The sequence below is a fragment of the Bos indicus genome, chromosome X (assembly GCF_029378745.1).
Source record: "Bos indicus isolate NIAB-ARS_2022 breed Sahiwal x Tharparkar chromosome X, NIAB-ARS_B.indTharparkar_mat_pri_1.0, whole genome shotgun sequence".
Taxonomy (NCBI): domain Eukaryota; kingdom Metazoa; phylum Chordata; class Mammalia; order Artiodactyla; family Bovidae; genus Bos; species Bos indicus.
The window spans coordinates 3,097,813-3,112,280 of record NC_091789.1 but is presented as its reverse complement, the minus strand read 5'-3'; the positions used below and the strand labels follow the sequence as shown (position 1 = coordinate 3,112,280).

Sequence of the window (14,468 nt, the reverse complement as noted above, 5' to 3'; positions counted from 1 at the left end):
CATCTTACAGAAAAACCTGAACAAACTTTTTGGCCAGGCCAGTCAGTTCAGTCACTCAGTTGTGTCTGACTCTTTGCGACCCCATGGAGTGCAGCATGCCAGGCTTCCCTGTCCATCACCAACTCCTGGAGCTTGCTCAAACTCATTTCCATTGAGTCAGTGATGCCATCCAACCATCTCATCCTCTGTCGTCCCCTTCTCCTGCCTTCAATCTTTCCCAGCATCAGCATCATTGGCCATGCCAATGAAAAGGATTCATGTTGATGTATGGCAAAACCAATACAATATTGTAAAGTAATTAGCCTCTAATTAAAATAAATAAACTTAAAAACAAACAAGCAAACAAACAAAACCCCAAAGAATGATATTCCTATTACCTTCTCATAGAGACCAACCAAAATGTGACTCCAAATCTATTTCTGGGAACTCCTCTATCCCAACCCAGTATTTCTACCACACAGAACTCTAAGGAGACTGTGAGGCTCTTGAGGACAAACATCCTGTCTTACAAAAGGCCCTGCAGCATGGTGGAAAGAGAGAACTCTAGAATCAGACACTTCTTGGTCAAATCCCACCTTATTATTTCCTTGCTGTGTGACTACAGTAAAGTTATCTAACCTCACTGAGGCTCCAATTCCTCATCTACAAAATGCTACTAAGAGCACTGACACCACAGGGTGGGTGTGAAGATGGAGCACTGAATACACTGTGTACACATGGGAGACTGCCAGTCGCTGGTTACAGGTGTTATTAGAATACTTGCACAATTCTTAGCCTCCAGCATCTATCACAGCAGCTGGTAAAATGAAGACACAGGGGTAATCCTAAGGAAAATATCGGTAACAGTGATTTTCAAAGTGTGGTCTGTGAATGATCTTGCCAGGAGAGGCATCACTGTTGGGCTCCTGTTAAGTATGCAGATTCCTGGGAACCATCCCAGACCAGTGAGTTCGAACTTCTTGAAACAGGGCCCAGGATTCTATATTCTTATAAGCATTCCAGTCAACTGTGACTCAAAGGTGAAGAACCAGTGGTTGCCACAGCCACCTCGGTCACAATATATGAGTCCTTCATTAGGCAGCTGACTTCTGGATCTCCCTGCCTAGTGGTGCCCTATATAGCAGAGTTACCCACTGTCTATGACCCTGATTTGGTGAAAAAGATCCAGCATGCGAGCCTCTGTGCCTTCCTTCCCTAGCCACATAGCATCACTGCCACTGTGAACCACCCGTTATTATAAGAACTGTTCGGGCATTAAAGAGAAATGGAAAGTATTATCAGTAGTAATACTAAGCACTAACATTTGTTGTGGTTGTTTAGTTGTTAACTAAAAAGTTAATACAATAGTCATGTCTGACTCTTGCAACTCCATGAACTGTAGCCTACCAGGCTCCTTTGTCCATGGGATTATCCTGGAAAGAATTTTGGACAGGGTTGCCATGCCCTCCTCTAGGGGATCTTCCCGACCCAGGGAACGAAGCCAGGTCTCCTGCATTGCAGGCAGATTCTTTTACCACTGAGCCACCTGTGAAGCACCAAGCACTAATATTTACTAAGCACCTATAAAGTAATTTCCAGGCACACTAAGGAGTTTCTATGTATTAATTTAATCCACATAACAACATTATGCATGATAAACTGCTTCAGTCATGTCCGACTCTTTGCAACTCTGTGGACTGTAACTTGACAGGCTCCTCTGTCCATGGAATTCTCCATGCAAGAATACTGGAGTGGATAGCCATACCCTCCTCCAGGGGATCTTTCCAACCCAGGGATCGAACCCACATCTCTTATGTCTCCTGCACTGGCAGGCAGGTTCTTTACTGCTAGTGCCACCTATTATTACCTTCACTTTACAAGTGTGAAAACTGAGACACAGGGAGGTTAAGGAAGTTACCTAAGGTCAAATAGATGGTACATGACACAGCAGAGATCCGAATCCAGACAATCTGACTCCAGAGCACAAGCTATTATCTACTATGTTCTACTATTTCCCTGAATTAAGTGTCTTATGCCTGAAATGATTACTTTAAGATACATACAATAATATTGATATTTATTTTATTTAGTGTCTTTATTATCTTATTTGGGTGAATGTATTTATCAGAGAAACCACAAACTCTTTTGTTCCCACAAGGTCTTAGCTCTCCCAGCCATAAATTCCAGCAGGAGTATCTGTAGCCACCTAACTCTAACAGTTCGGGGGGTAAGAGGTTGCTCTAGTTCCGTGTCTTCTGAGGCCAGCTTTTCAGGCAATAGCATGAATAAAATCGAACTCAACTGTTTGCATGCATGTGTACTCAGTAGCTCAGTCATGTGTGACTCTTTGCAACCCCAAGGACTATAGCTCACCAGGCTCCTCTGTTCATGGGATTCTCCAGGCAAGAATAATGGAGTGGGTTGCCATTTCCTCCTCCAGGGGATTGTCCTGACCTAGGGATCAAACTCGCATCTCCTGTGTCTCCTGCATTGCAGGCAGATTCTTTATCATGGAGCCATGAGGGAAGCCCTTTGACTGTTTATCTTATGTTTATATTTCCCGAAATTAAATTTGAAAGATTATCCAAGAGTCAGAAGACCTACCTATCAGTTTAGTTTCATAAAGGAGGCTCTTCCCCCTGCATGTTTGGATCAAATACATTCTCTTCCCCAGAGAGAGAATGAAGCCCAGCAATACAAACTGGGTGAAGTATTCTGGGGATTTCTTAAATATTATGTTTGGCCTGAGATACAGCATTTTAAATCAGTTCTTTAATCTTTTAGACCAAATGTACTTTAAAATAACCAATTTTGAAATGAAATTCTGACCCATGCTACAACATGGATGAACCTTGAAAACATTATGCTAAGTGAAAGAAGTCAGACACAAAAGGCCAAATATTGTAGGATTCCATTTATATTAGGTACCTAGACTAGGCAACTTCATAGAGACAGAAAGCAGAATTAGAGGTTGTCAGGTGTTGAGGGGAATGGAGAATTATTGTTTACCAGGTACAGTTTCTGTTTAGGATGATGATAACATTCTGGAAATAGTGAGGATGGTTGAGGATGGTCCAACAACATTGTAAATGTACTTAATGTCATTGACCTGATATTTAAAACTGGTTAAAATGGTAAATTTTATGTTATGTATATTTTACCAAAAAAAAATTTTTTAATCCTATAGCCTCCCCTCAAAAAATCAATTTTATACCCCATATAGTCAGTACTTACCAGGGTATCATCATTCTGGTCTCCAAACATTTCTTTAAAAATCTTGCCAGGATCAGGAATTGGAGGGAATATAATGATCTTGAGCCTTTAAGAAAACAGGGACATTTCTGATCAAATCTTCCAGTCCATAGAAATGTTCTTCTTAAATACAGCCATATTAAAAGAGGGCTTAGACAAAAGACATGGTACGCAAGTCATCTTTAGTGATAATGCAGTTGTGAAGAAATTTCTAAAGCACGCTGAGAAATCAATGTCTCAAGAGTATCAAGTGTGGGTTTTCCAGCTTTATTGAGGTATACTTGACAAACAAAAATTGTATAAATCTGAGGTGTACAAAGTGAGTTTTATGTAGGTGTACATTGTGAAAAGATCATCACAATCAAGGTAATTAACATATCCATCACCTCACATAGTTATAATTGTGTGTGTGGGCCTGTGTGTGTGTGTGTTATACCCTATCATTTAAATAATAATGGTGTTTTACTTATCACAGATCACATGGGAGCCTGCTGTTTATAATTTTTTTAAAAAAAATCTGAGAACAGGGGACATTCCTCTTTAATTTTTCTTTTCTTTTTCTAATTCGTCTTCTATTTTAAATTTTTTTTCAATTTTTCTAATTGAAGTATAGTTGATTTACAATGTTGTGTTAATTAGTTCTGTACAGCAAAGTGACTTAGTTATACATATAAACGTATATTCTTTTCCACTATGGTTTACCACAGGATACTGAATATAGTTCCCTATGCTGTACAGTAGGACCTTATTATTTGTCCATTCTATACATAATTGTTTGCATCTGCTAATTCCCAATCCGTCCCTTCCCCCACACCCCTCCCCCTTGCAACCATCAGTCTATTCTCTATGTCTGTGATTCTGTTTCTGTTTCACAAATAAGTCCATTTGTGTCACAGTTTAGAGTCCACAATAAGTGATATCATATGACAAATGATAATCTCCCACTGCATCAATGTTGCTGCAAATGGCATTATTTCATTGTTTAACAGCTGAGTAATATTCCACTGTATAAATATGCTACATGTTCTTTATCCCTTTCTCTGTCAATGGATATTTAGGTTGTCTCCATGTCTTGGCTATTGTAAAGAGTGCTGTTATGAACATAGCAGTGCATGTATCTTTTTGAATTACCGTTTTGTCTGAATTCTGTTTTTGCATCTGATAGTATTACATTGGCCCAAAAGTTCATTCAGGTTTCTCTGTAAGATGGTGTGGAAAAACCCAAACGAACTTTTTGGCCAATCCAACAGTACCCTCTGGTGCACCTACCTCATCTCCTAGGTCTCTAAATATTGATGTGTCCTAGGGTTCAGTGTTTTGCCCTCTTTATCTCCCTCACTTTATGAGCACTCTCTTCTGGTCTTAGGGCTTTAAATCTATTTATATGCTGAGGACTCCCAAATTTCTAACTCTGGCCCAAACCTCTTCTTTAAACTCCTGTATACTCATGTATACAGGTAATGATTCAGCATCTCTACCTGGATATTTAATAGGCATTCCAAACTTATCATGTTCAAAACTGAAGTTCTCACCTTTTCCCTAAAGTCAGATCTCCTCCCAATCTTCCCCATCTCAGTAAAAGGCTGCAATATTCACTCAGGTGCTGAAGCCAAAAATCTAAGAGTTATCCCTTGAATCCTCAATTACTCCTACAACCTCCAAAAACAAGCAGCCATCAGCAAGTGCTATTATTAATTTCATCTTCAAAATACATCCTGCTGCTGCTGCTAAGTCACTTCAGTCATGGCCGACTCTGCGCAACCCCATAGACGGCAACCCACCAGGCTCCCTCGTCCCTGGGATTCTCCAGGCAAGAACACTGGAGTGGGTTGCCATTTCCTTCTCCAATGCATGAAATTGAAAAGTGAAAGTGAAGTTGCTCAGTCGTGGCCGACTTAGCGACCCCATGGACTACAGCCTACCAGGCTCCTTCATCCATGGGGTTTTCCAGGCAAGAGTACTGGAGTGGGGTGCCATTGCCTTCTCCACAAAATACATCCTGCATCAGAATATTTCTTACTACCTTCATTGCAAACCTCCTGGCCTACACTATTCTCATCTTTCCACCCAAGCACTACAATGTTTCTCAACTGGTCTATCTGCTTTTTACTCTTGTCCAAGTCAAGTCTTCACTCAACAATACAACGATCCTTTATGACAGTCAATCCAATCACATCCCTCTCCTGCTTAAAACTCTCTAATATTTTCCCATCATGCTTAGGATAACATCTCAATTCCATGCCACAGCCTACATGATCTGGTCTTGCCAGCCTCTCCTGCCTCATATCCTCTTGTTCTCCCCCCTTGTATGCTCTCCTCTAACAAGACACACTAAGCTCATTCCAGCCTCAGGACCTTTGCACTTGCTGTTCTTTTGGCCTAGAATGTTTTTTCTTTGAATATCTGACTGGCTAACTCCTTTAAGTCTGTCTTCAAATGTCACTTTCTCAGAGAGGCCTTCCCTGGCATTCCATGTAAGAGTAGCCTCATATCACTTCCTAGCCTTTCTCCCCAGCCCAACTCTATAACTTTACTACTCACTATGTGAACCCATAGGTAGGGATTTTGTCCTGTTCAGCACCACAGCTCTAGCAATTAGAAGAGTGCCTGGCACATAATGCTGACAAAGGTCCATCTAGTCAAAGCTATGGTTTTTCCAGTAGTCAAGTATGGACGTGAGAGTTGAGCACCAAAGAATTGATGCTTCCAAAATGTGCTGCTGGAGAAGACTCTTGAGAGTCCCTTGGACTGCAAGGAGATCCAACCAGTCAATCCTAAAGGAAATCAGTCCTGAATATTCATTGGAAGGACTGATGCTGAAGCTGAAACTCTAATAATTTGGCCACCTGATGTGAAGAACTAACTCATTGGAAAAGACCCTGATGCTGGGAAAGATTGAAGGCAGGAGGAGAAGGGGATGACAGAAGATGAGATGGTTGGATGGTATCACCGACTCAATGGACATGAGTTTGAGCAAGGTCTGGGAGTTGGTGATGGACAGGGAAGCCTGGCGTGCTGCAGTCCATAGTGTCACAAAGAGTCAGACATAACTGAGCAACTGAACTGAACTGAGCTGGCACATAAATAGGCACTCAACACATGCATGTTTAAAGAATACTGAAATAATGATAAAATATTGATTCTAGAACCAGCTTAGTAAACTTATTCCAACTTTAGGTATTTTCCTGAAAGAGCAAATAATAGCACCAGACTAGTCCCTATGATGAAATCAAGAAAGTAAAAAATTCTCCAAGAATGAGTATCATGTCTTAGAACTTGAAGTACTTTATCCTATAGCATTAAGTAGCAACTCATTTCGCCTTCACATTAGACAAGTCATTTAATTGGTAATGATCTCCACTTCTAAAACTTAAGAGCTAGCAACTAACGGTTGACAAATTAGGTGTTTTAGGGAGTTGAGTGAACGTAAGTCTTATCAACATTCTAAAACTGTACAAACAGAGCGCTGCCTGAGCAGCACCTTGGAAGACTAACACTTTGCTCACTAGAAAATGGGCACAGTAATACTTGCCACGCCATCCTACCAAAAGCCAGGTATAGCCAAAATGCTGCCAACACACTGGGAAGACATCAAACACACCCACAAAGAATAGTAGCCAGGCTAGCAGAAAGCCTGCCTGAGCAGCTGCCTTACCTTTTCAAATACAGCAGAAGGACAATGACTGCGGCTGCAACGATGACTGGAATGATGAGTAATGTGGTTATGTAAAATGTCTGATTGGCCTTCTGACCTGGAAAATGGAAAGCAAACAGAAAGACATGAGAAATAAAACCTTTTGAGAAATAAACTAAGCAATCTTGTTATATTAGACTAACGAGATTACAGCTATTTCTGCCCTCTACACCAACATATTCCCCTAAATTCTTCAATTCTCTTGTCTTTTGTTATGTTACTAGTGGGGAGGGGGGAGTCCTACTCTAAAATTCCATGGATGAATAAGCACCTTAAGGATTATCTGAAACCAGGATATCTTAATTGGTTTTAGACACTATTAACAAAGAAGTTATATTTTTAAAATATGTCATCTCATTAACACCAATTATCTTGTTTTATTGGTTATTTAGCATTATTGTTGTCATTGTTTTAGTTGCTAAGTAGTGTCCAACTCTTCTGTGACCCCATGGACTGCAGCCCACCAGGCGCCTCTGTCCCAAGGAATTCTCCAGGCAAGAATACTGGACTGGGTTGCCATTTCTTCCTCCAGAGGATCTTCCCAATCCAGGGATCAAACTCACATCTCCTGCACTGGCAGGTGGATTCTTTACTGCTGAGCCACCAGGGAAGTTCTAGAGATAGATAATATTATTTCCCATTTATACAGATGAGAGGTATAAGGCTGAGAAAGGTTTAATGGCTTGTCCAGAGGGTTTAATAAGTAATGGAGTCAAGCCTAAAACCCAGCACTGTCCAATTCCAAATCCTTTCATTAACTGCCTTGCTACACTTAACACTTAGAATGGCATATGTCTATTTATATCCTCATCTTTTCCATGAGGGCATGAACATCTGGAAAGCATCATCAGGGCCTAGCATTGTGTTAGGCAGCCTCTAAGATGACTCTAAATGATCCTTGCCTCCTGATATTCACACCCTTGTGTAATTCTCTCCCCTTTAGGGTGGGCTAGACTAAATGTGTCAGAGAAGGCAGTGGTAACCCACTCCAGTACTCTTGCTTGGAAAATCCCATGGATGGAGGAGCCTGGTAGGCTGCAGTGCATGGGGTCACTAAGAGTTGAACACAACTGAGCGACTTCACTTTCACTTTTCACTTTCATGCATTGGAGAAGGAAATGGCAACCCACTCCAGTGTTCTTGCCTGGAGAATCCCAGGGATGGGGGAGCCTGGTGGGCTGCCATCTATGGGGTCGCACAGAGTCAGACACGACTGAAGTGATTTAGCAGCAGCAGCAGACTAAATGTGTGAACCACAACAGTGATGGAATGTCCCTTCCGAGACGAGGTTATAAAGGGCTGTGGTTCTCATATTGGGTGTTCTCTCATATGCTCTTTCTTTCTTGGACCACTCACTTGGGGAAGCCAGCTGCCATGTCATAAGGTAGCCCTGTGGGGAGGTTCAAGTGGTAAGGGACTGAGAGAGACCTCCGTATTAGTTTCCTAGAGCTGCTGTAAAGAATCGCCATATACTGGTTGACCCAAAACAATAGAAACATATTCTCTCATAGCTCTGGTGGCCAGAAGGCCAAAATATTAGCTTCTGGTGGCTCTCAAGAATCCTTGGCATTCCTTGGCTTGTAGCTGCATCACTCCAATCTCTGCCTTCATCTTCACATGGCCTTCTCTGCTTCTGTGTATTCTCTCTTCTTCTGATAAGGATACTAGTCACTGGATTTAGGACCTGCTCTCAGCCCTTAAGGGCTTCCCTGGTGGCTCAGATAGTGAAGAATCTGCCTGCAAGGCAGGAGACCTGGGTTTGATCCCTGGGTCAGGAAAAGCAAAAAGCCTCTGAAGAAGGGAATGGCAATTCACTCCAGTATTCTTGCCTGGAGAATTCCATGGACTGAGAAGCCTGGCAGGCTACAGTCCATGGGGTCACAAAGAGTCAAACACAACTGAGAGACTAACACTTTCACTTTTCACTTAGCCCTTATGGCCTCCTCTTAACTTGATTACATCTGTAAAAATTCTATTTCCAAATAAGGTCATATTCATATGCATGAGGAATTGCAACTTGAACATATCATTTGGAGGCACAAAATGAAACCTTCTAAAGCCTCCATCCAGCAGCCAGTGTGAAAATGAGGATTTGCAATGACCATATAAGTGATCTTGAAAGTGGATTCTCCAGCACCAGTCAAGCCTTCAGATGGAACCACAGTCCCAGTCAACAGCTTGACTGGAACCTTATGAGAGAACTTGAGCCAGAGGTACCTAGCTAAGTTGTGCCCAGATTCCTGAGCCATGGAAACTGTGAGATAGTGAATATCTATTTTTTAAGACACTTATTTCTTATGCAATAATATAATGTAGCCTGGCATATAGCTTGTTCAATCTCTCAATTAATAGGGCTTGATTACTTCAATAGCCTGTTTCTCTTATTGTTAGGTAGCTGTTGCTGCTGCTGCTGCTGCTAAGTCACTTCAGTTGTATCCGACTCTGTGCGACCCCATAGACGGCAGCCCACCAGGCTTCCCATCCCTGGGATTCTCCAGGCAAGAGTACTGGAGTGGGGTGCCATTTCCTTCTCCAACGCATGAAAGTGAAAAGTGACAGTGAAGTCGCTCAGTCGTGTCCGACTGTTAGCGACCCCATGGACTGCAGCCTACCAGGCTCCTCTGTCCATGGGATTTTCCAGGCAAGAGTACTGGAGTGGGGTGCCATTGCCTTCTCCAAGGTAGCTGTTAGGAAGTTCTTAAGTTGGTCCTGTTTTGCCCCATAGAGCCACACACACACACACAAAAGACAGCCTATTCTCTCTTCTACTTGACACTACCTCAAATATTAGAATTCAGCAAACATGACTCCCTAGGCTTACTTCATTAACTGTGCCTCCCCAAATTTTAACATTCTTCAACATCCTGATTACGCTTTCAGGGAAAAATTCCAGTCTCCTAATGTACCTCTTACAATGTGGTGCCCAGGATGGAATACTGCACACTTCAGATGTGGCCAGGACATTGTGCCACACGCTGCAGCATTCCCTTATTCTGGATGCTGTACTATCACTGCTGCCTATGATTATATATGCCTTTGGGAGACATTTAAAGGGTCTGATGTTGAGTCACTTTGAGCTTAATAAAACCCTAGCCCCCACCCTACAATACATGTATCCATAAGGCACATGTCTTTTCAATCCTATACTTGCTTCTAGCAATTAATAAGTGAAACTTTTTTTTTTCAAACCTGAAAGTGTGAAAGTCACTCAGTCATGTCCAATTCTTTGTGACCCCAAGGACTATACAGTCCATGGAATTCTATAGGCCAGAATACTGGAGTGGGTAGCCTTTCCCTTTCCCAGGGGATCTTCCCAACCCAGGAATCGAATCAGGGTCTCCTGCACTGTAGGTGGATTCTTTACCAACTGAGCTATCAGGGAATCCCAGATACAGGTTTATTTCAATAAAATGTCATCAAGGTCATTGTCATACTCTTGATTCTGTTACCAGCACATAGGATAGTCCTCTAGCACTGCACAATCTGCAGATTTAATCATGCCTGCCTTCTATAGTTTTGTTCAGGTTGTTGGCAAAGATGGAAACAGGACAAAAGAGAGAATAACATCATTTGGATGGCAAATTTTCAAAGAGCTGCATAATGTAAATTAACTCTGAGTGACTTGATAATAATTAAACAGAAAGTATATTTCAATTGTGAGTGTTCTCTGGCTGATGTCAAGAATGAAGAACAGTGCTTTCCCATAATGTTTTCTGCCTCAATTTAGTTTCCATGCATCAATGGTTTAAATTTTAATGAAATCCCATTCTCTTACCTATACTCATCGCTTGACTCCAATTACTCCAGAGTTTGTCATCTTCATAGCATAACTTATTTGTTTTGACTCTTATTCTGACTGTGTTCAAAGTATCAGGAAGAACACCAGGAACCATGAAACAAATTGTACCCTTAGATACAAGATAAAAACACAAGGAATATTACCAGTTTATTCTCTTTCTCTGCTTCTGAATCCTAAATATAATTATCTGCCAAGTTCTGTATATGACAAAGACTTCGTATTGCAATGTAAATTATCTGACTTTAACTCATGAAAAAGAAAATTGGCAATAATCTATAGAACAAAGTACTTTGTTTTCCTTAAAGCAGTTCAAATTTAGGATATGCCTCATCACCAATTACCATTGAGTTTAAGTCCAAATAGCTCAAGTTGAATTCACTGACCTCTAGGTTTCCTTCAAATTCTGTATTCTGACATTTGGCCTCTTCAACCTCAAAAATATAAAAAAATACATAAATTCAAAAGAAATTAAAGACCATATTTTATATCATTTAAGCATTTTTAACAAGTTTTTTTTATACCATTAATAGAAGACCAGGTATAGTGGGAAAAAGGGAGGTTTTTTAAAAAATAAATGGTGCTAGGATTGTCATACTGAGTGAAGTAAGTCAGATGGAGGGAGGAAATATCATAGGATAACCCTTGTGTGTGGAATCTAAAAAGAAATGAGGGGATATATGTACACTTATAGCTGATTCACGTTTTTGTATGGCAGAAACCAACACAACATTGTAAAGTGATAATCCTTCATTTAAAAATAAAAATTAAAAAAATAAATGATACAAATGAATTTATTTATGAAACAGAAACAGACTCACAGACTTAGAGGATGAACTTATGGTTAGCAGGGGGAAGGGTTGGGGGAAGGGATAGTTAGGACGTTTGGGATGTACAAGTATACAGTGTTATATTTAAAAAGGATAACCAACAAGGACCTACTGCACAGCACAGGGAACTCTGCTCAATGTTATGTGGCAGCCCGGATGGGAGGGGAGTTTGGGGGAGAATGGATACGTGTATATGTATGGCTGAGTCACTCTGCTGTGCACCTAAAACTATCACTACATTGTTCATCAGCTATATCCCAATACAGGGCTTCTCAGGTGGCACTAGTGGGATTCGAAGTCCAGATAATAAGTGCTCTTTGGGAAAGTAGTGACCAAAAGAGGTCACGATTGAGCTTATGGGGAGCTGTTTTGTAAGTGACAAATCATTTGTGAAGAATCACTGAGCTGTCCATAATGCCTTCTGCAATTTTTCTATAGTACACTACATAGCAATACATAGTTTAAAAATATGCTCCCTTGTTGAGAATACGTGCTCAGACGCTCAGTCGTGTCCGACTCTTTGCAACCCCATGGGCTGTAGCCAACCAGGCTCCTCTGTCCATGGGATTCTCCAGAAAAGAATACCGGAGTGTGTTGTCATTTCTTTCTCCAGGGGATCTTCGTGACCCAGGGATTGAAACTGCGCCTCCTGCACTGGGAGGCAGATTCTTTACCACTAGCACTACTACCTGGGAAGCCCAATAACATATCAAATATCAAAAAAGGACTGAGTTAGGACTTGCCTGCTGGTTCAGTGGTAAAGAATCCACCTGTCATGCAGGAGACACGGGTTCGATCCCTGGTGCAAAAAGATCCCACATGCTGGGGTGCAACTAAGCCCATGAGCCACAACTATTGGGCCTGAGCTCTAGAGCCTGGGGACTGCAACTACTGAGCCTATGTGCCACAGCTATTGAAACCCGTGTGCCCTAAAGCCCATGCTCTGCAACAAGAGAATCCACAGTAATGAGAAGCCTGCACACCACAAGAAAGACTAGCCTCTGTTTGCTGCAACTAGAGGAAAGCCCATGCAGCAACAAAGACCCAGCACAGCCAAAAATAAAAACGTTAAACAAAATTATTGTTTTTAAATGACTGAGTTAGAGAAAACAAAAGAAAATGCAAATTTCTCCTCTACACAATTTAAGTCACTTGCTGTATGATGTAAAGAGAATAACCAGTTCCTAAAATGCAGATATTTCAAAATCAACACATGAAAGTCTCTTGCTTCATTTCAATAGTCTACTTTTGGCAACAGGTCCATGAAAAGACATTCAACATCACTAATATACACTATTATACACTAATATCACTAATATACACTAGTGTATAAAATATACACTAATCATTAGCAAAATATACATCAAAACCACAATCATCTTACACTGTTGATAACAGAATGGCTGTCGTCAAAAAGATAAGAGATAACAAGTGCTGGAGAGGGTGTAGAGAAAAGGAACCCTCATGCACTGTTGGTGGGAATATAAACCGTTGCAGTCACTTTGGAACAGTATGGAGGTTTCTCAAAAAATTAAAAATAGAACTATCATATGATTCAGCAACCCCAAGGAAATCCTGCCATTTGTGACAACATGGAAGAAACCTCAGGGCACTATGTTAAGTGAAATAAGTTAGACAGAGAAAGACAAATACTATATGATCTCACTTGTATATGGAATTCAAATAAGTCAAATTTACTGAGGCGCAGTGCAGCATGGTAATTGCCAGAGGCTGGGGAGTGGGGAAAATGGAAAGATGTTGGTCAGGGGTACAAATTTTCAGTTATGAATTCTGAGGATTTAATGGGGCTTCTCTGATAGTTCAGTTGGTAAGGAATCTGCCTGCAATGCAGTAGATCCTGGTTCGGTTCCTGGGTCAGGAAGATCTGCTGGGGAAGGAATAGGCTACCCACTCCAGTATACTTGGGCTTCTGTTGTGGCTCAGCTAGTGAAGAATCCACCTGCAGTGCAGGAGACCTGGGTTCAATCCCTGGGTTGGGAAGATCCCCTGGGAAAGGGAAAGGCTACCCACTCCAGTATTCTGACCTGGATAATTCCATGGACTATATAGTCCATGGGGTTGCAAAGAGTTGGACACAAGTGAGCAACTTTCACATGATGATTACAGTTAATAATACTGTACTGTATACCTGAAATTTGCTGAGAGATCTTGTTTTCTCACCACAGAAAAAGCTAAGTCTGTGAGGTTATGAATGAGTTAATTTGATTGTGATAATCATCTCACAATGTATATGATTATTATAACCTTGTATACCTTAAAATAATATTGTACAACCTAAATACATATAATTTTTACTTGCCAATCATACCTCAGTACAGATGGAAAAAATAGTCAACTTCTATCAGAGATGTTTAAACATGGGACAAAGACTAGAACACATGCTATGATTTGGGGCATTCAATGTCATTCACTGAATGGTTCCTACCAGCATTTGTGAAGAGTGAAAGGCCAACTGAATGATGATGAGCCATCCTGTCAATACTTCATATAAGGTCAGAGAAAAAGCTACTCGGGGGTTACTGTACCCCAGTGCTGGCCATATGGAGTCAGAGGCCTGTTGTGTAAATTGATGGTTCTGGGCTCTTGTTCAAATGTAAATCTCCTTGTGTAGTTTATCAGCTGCTCAGATACTTCCGTGAGAAAAGGGAAACAAGGACACAGATTACCAAGTGGATAGCTGGCGGGAATGGGCATGCCCAAAGATAAGTCACTCCATGCTTTATGATTCTGTCATAAGCGACCCCTGACCCAGAGCCATGGATGGCACCAGCTCATGCTCCAGTTTACTTCCCCCTCTTAACTAGAACACCAGGCCAAATAGCTCCTCAAAAAGTCTTGCAAGAAGAACCAAGAAAGGGTCTAACCAGCTGAGCTCAAAAGCAGTGTGCACACAAAA

General features: G+C 41.2%; 1 protein-coding gene across 2 annotated transcripts in view; it reads right to left on the bottom strand.

Moving 5' to 3' along the window:
* IL13RA1 (interleukin 13 receptor subunit alpha 1) overlaps positions 1-14,468 on the bottom strand; it is a 78,028-nt gene that overhangs the window by 31,059 nt on the left and 32,501 nt on the right. For both annotated transcript variants that reach the window (XM_070784204.1, XM_070784205.1), the window contains exons 7-10: positions 11,108-11,155; positions 10,701-10,833; positions 6,887-6,983; positions 3,214-3,298 (exon numbers count right to left, since the gene is read on the bottom strand). In XM_070784204.1, the coding sequence (XP_070640305.1) occupies positions 3,214-3,298; positions 6,887-6,983; positions 10,701-10,833; positions 11,108-11,155 (363 nt within the window). The remainder of the gene's footprint in view (positions 1-3,213; positions 3,299-6,886; positions 6,984-10,700; positions 10,834-11,107; positions 11,156-14,468) is intronic.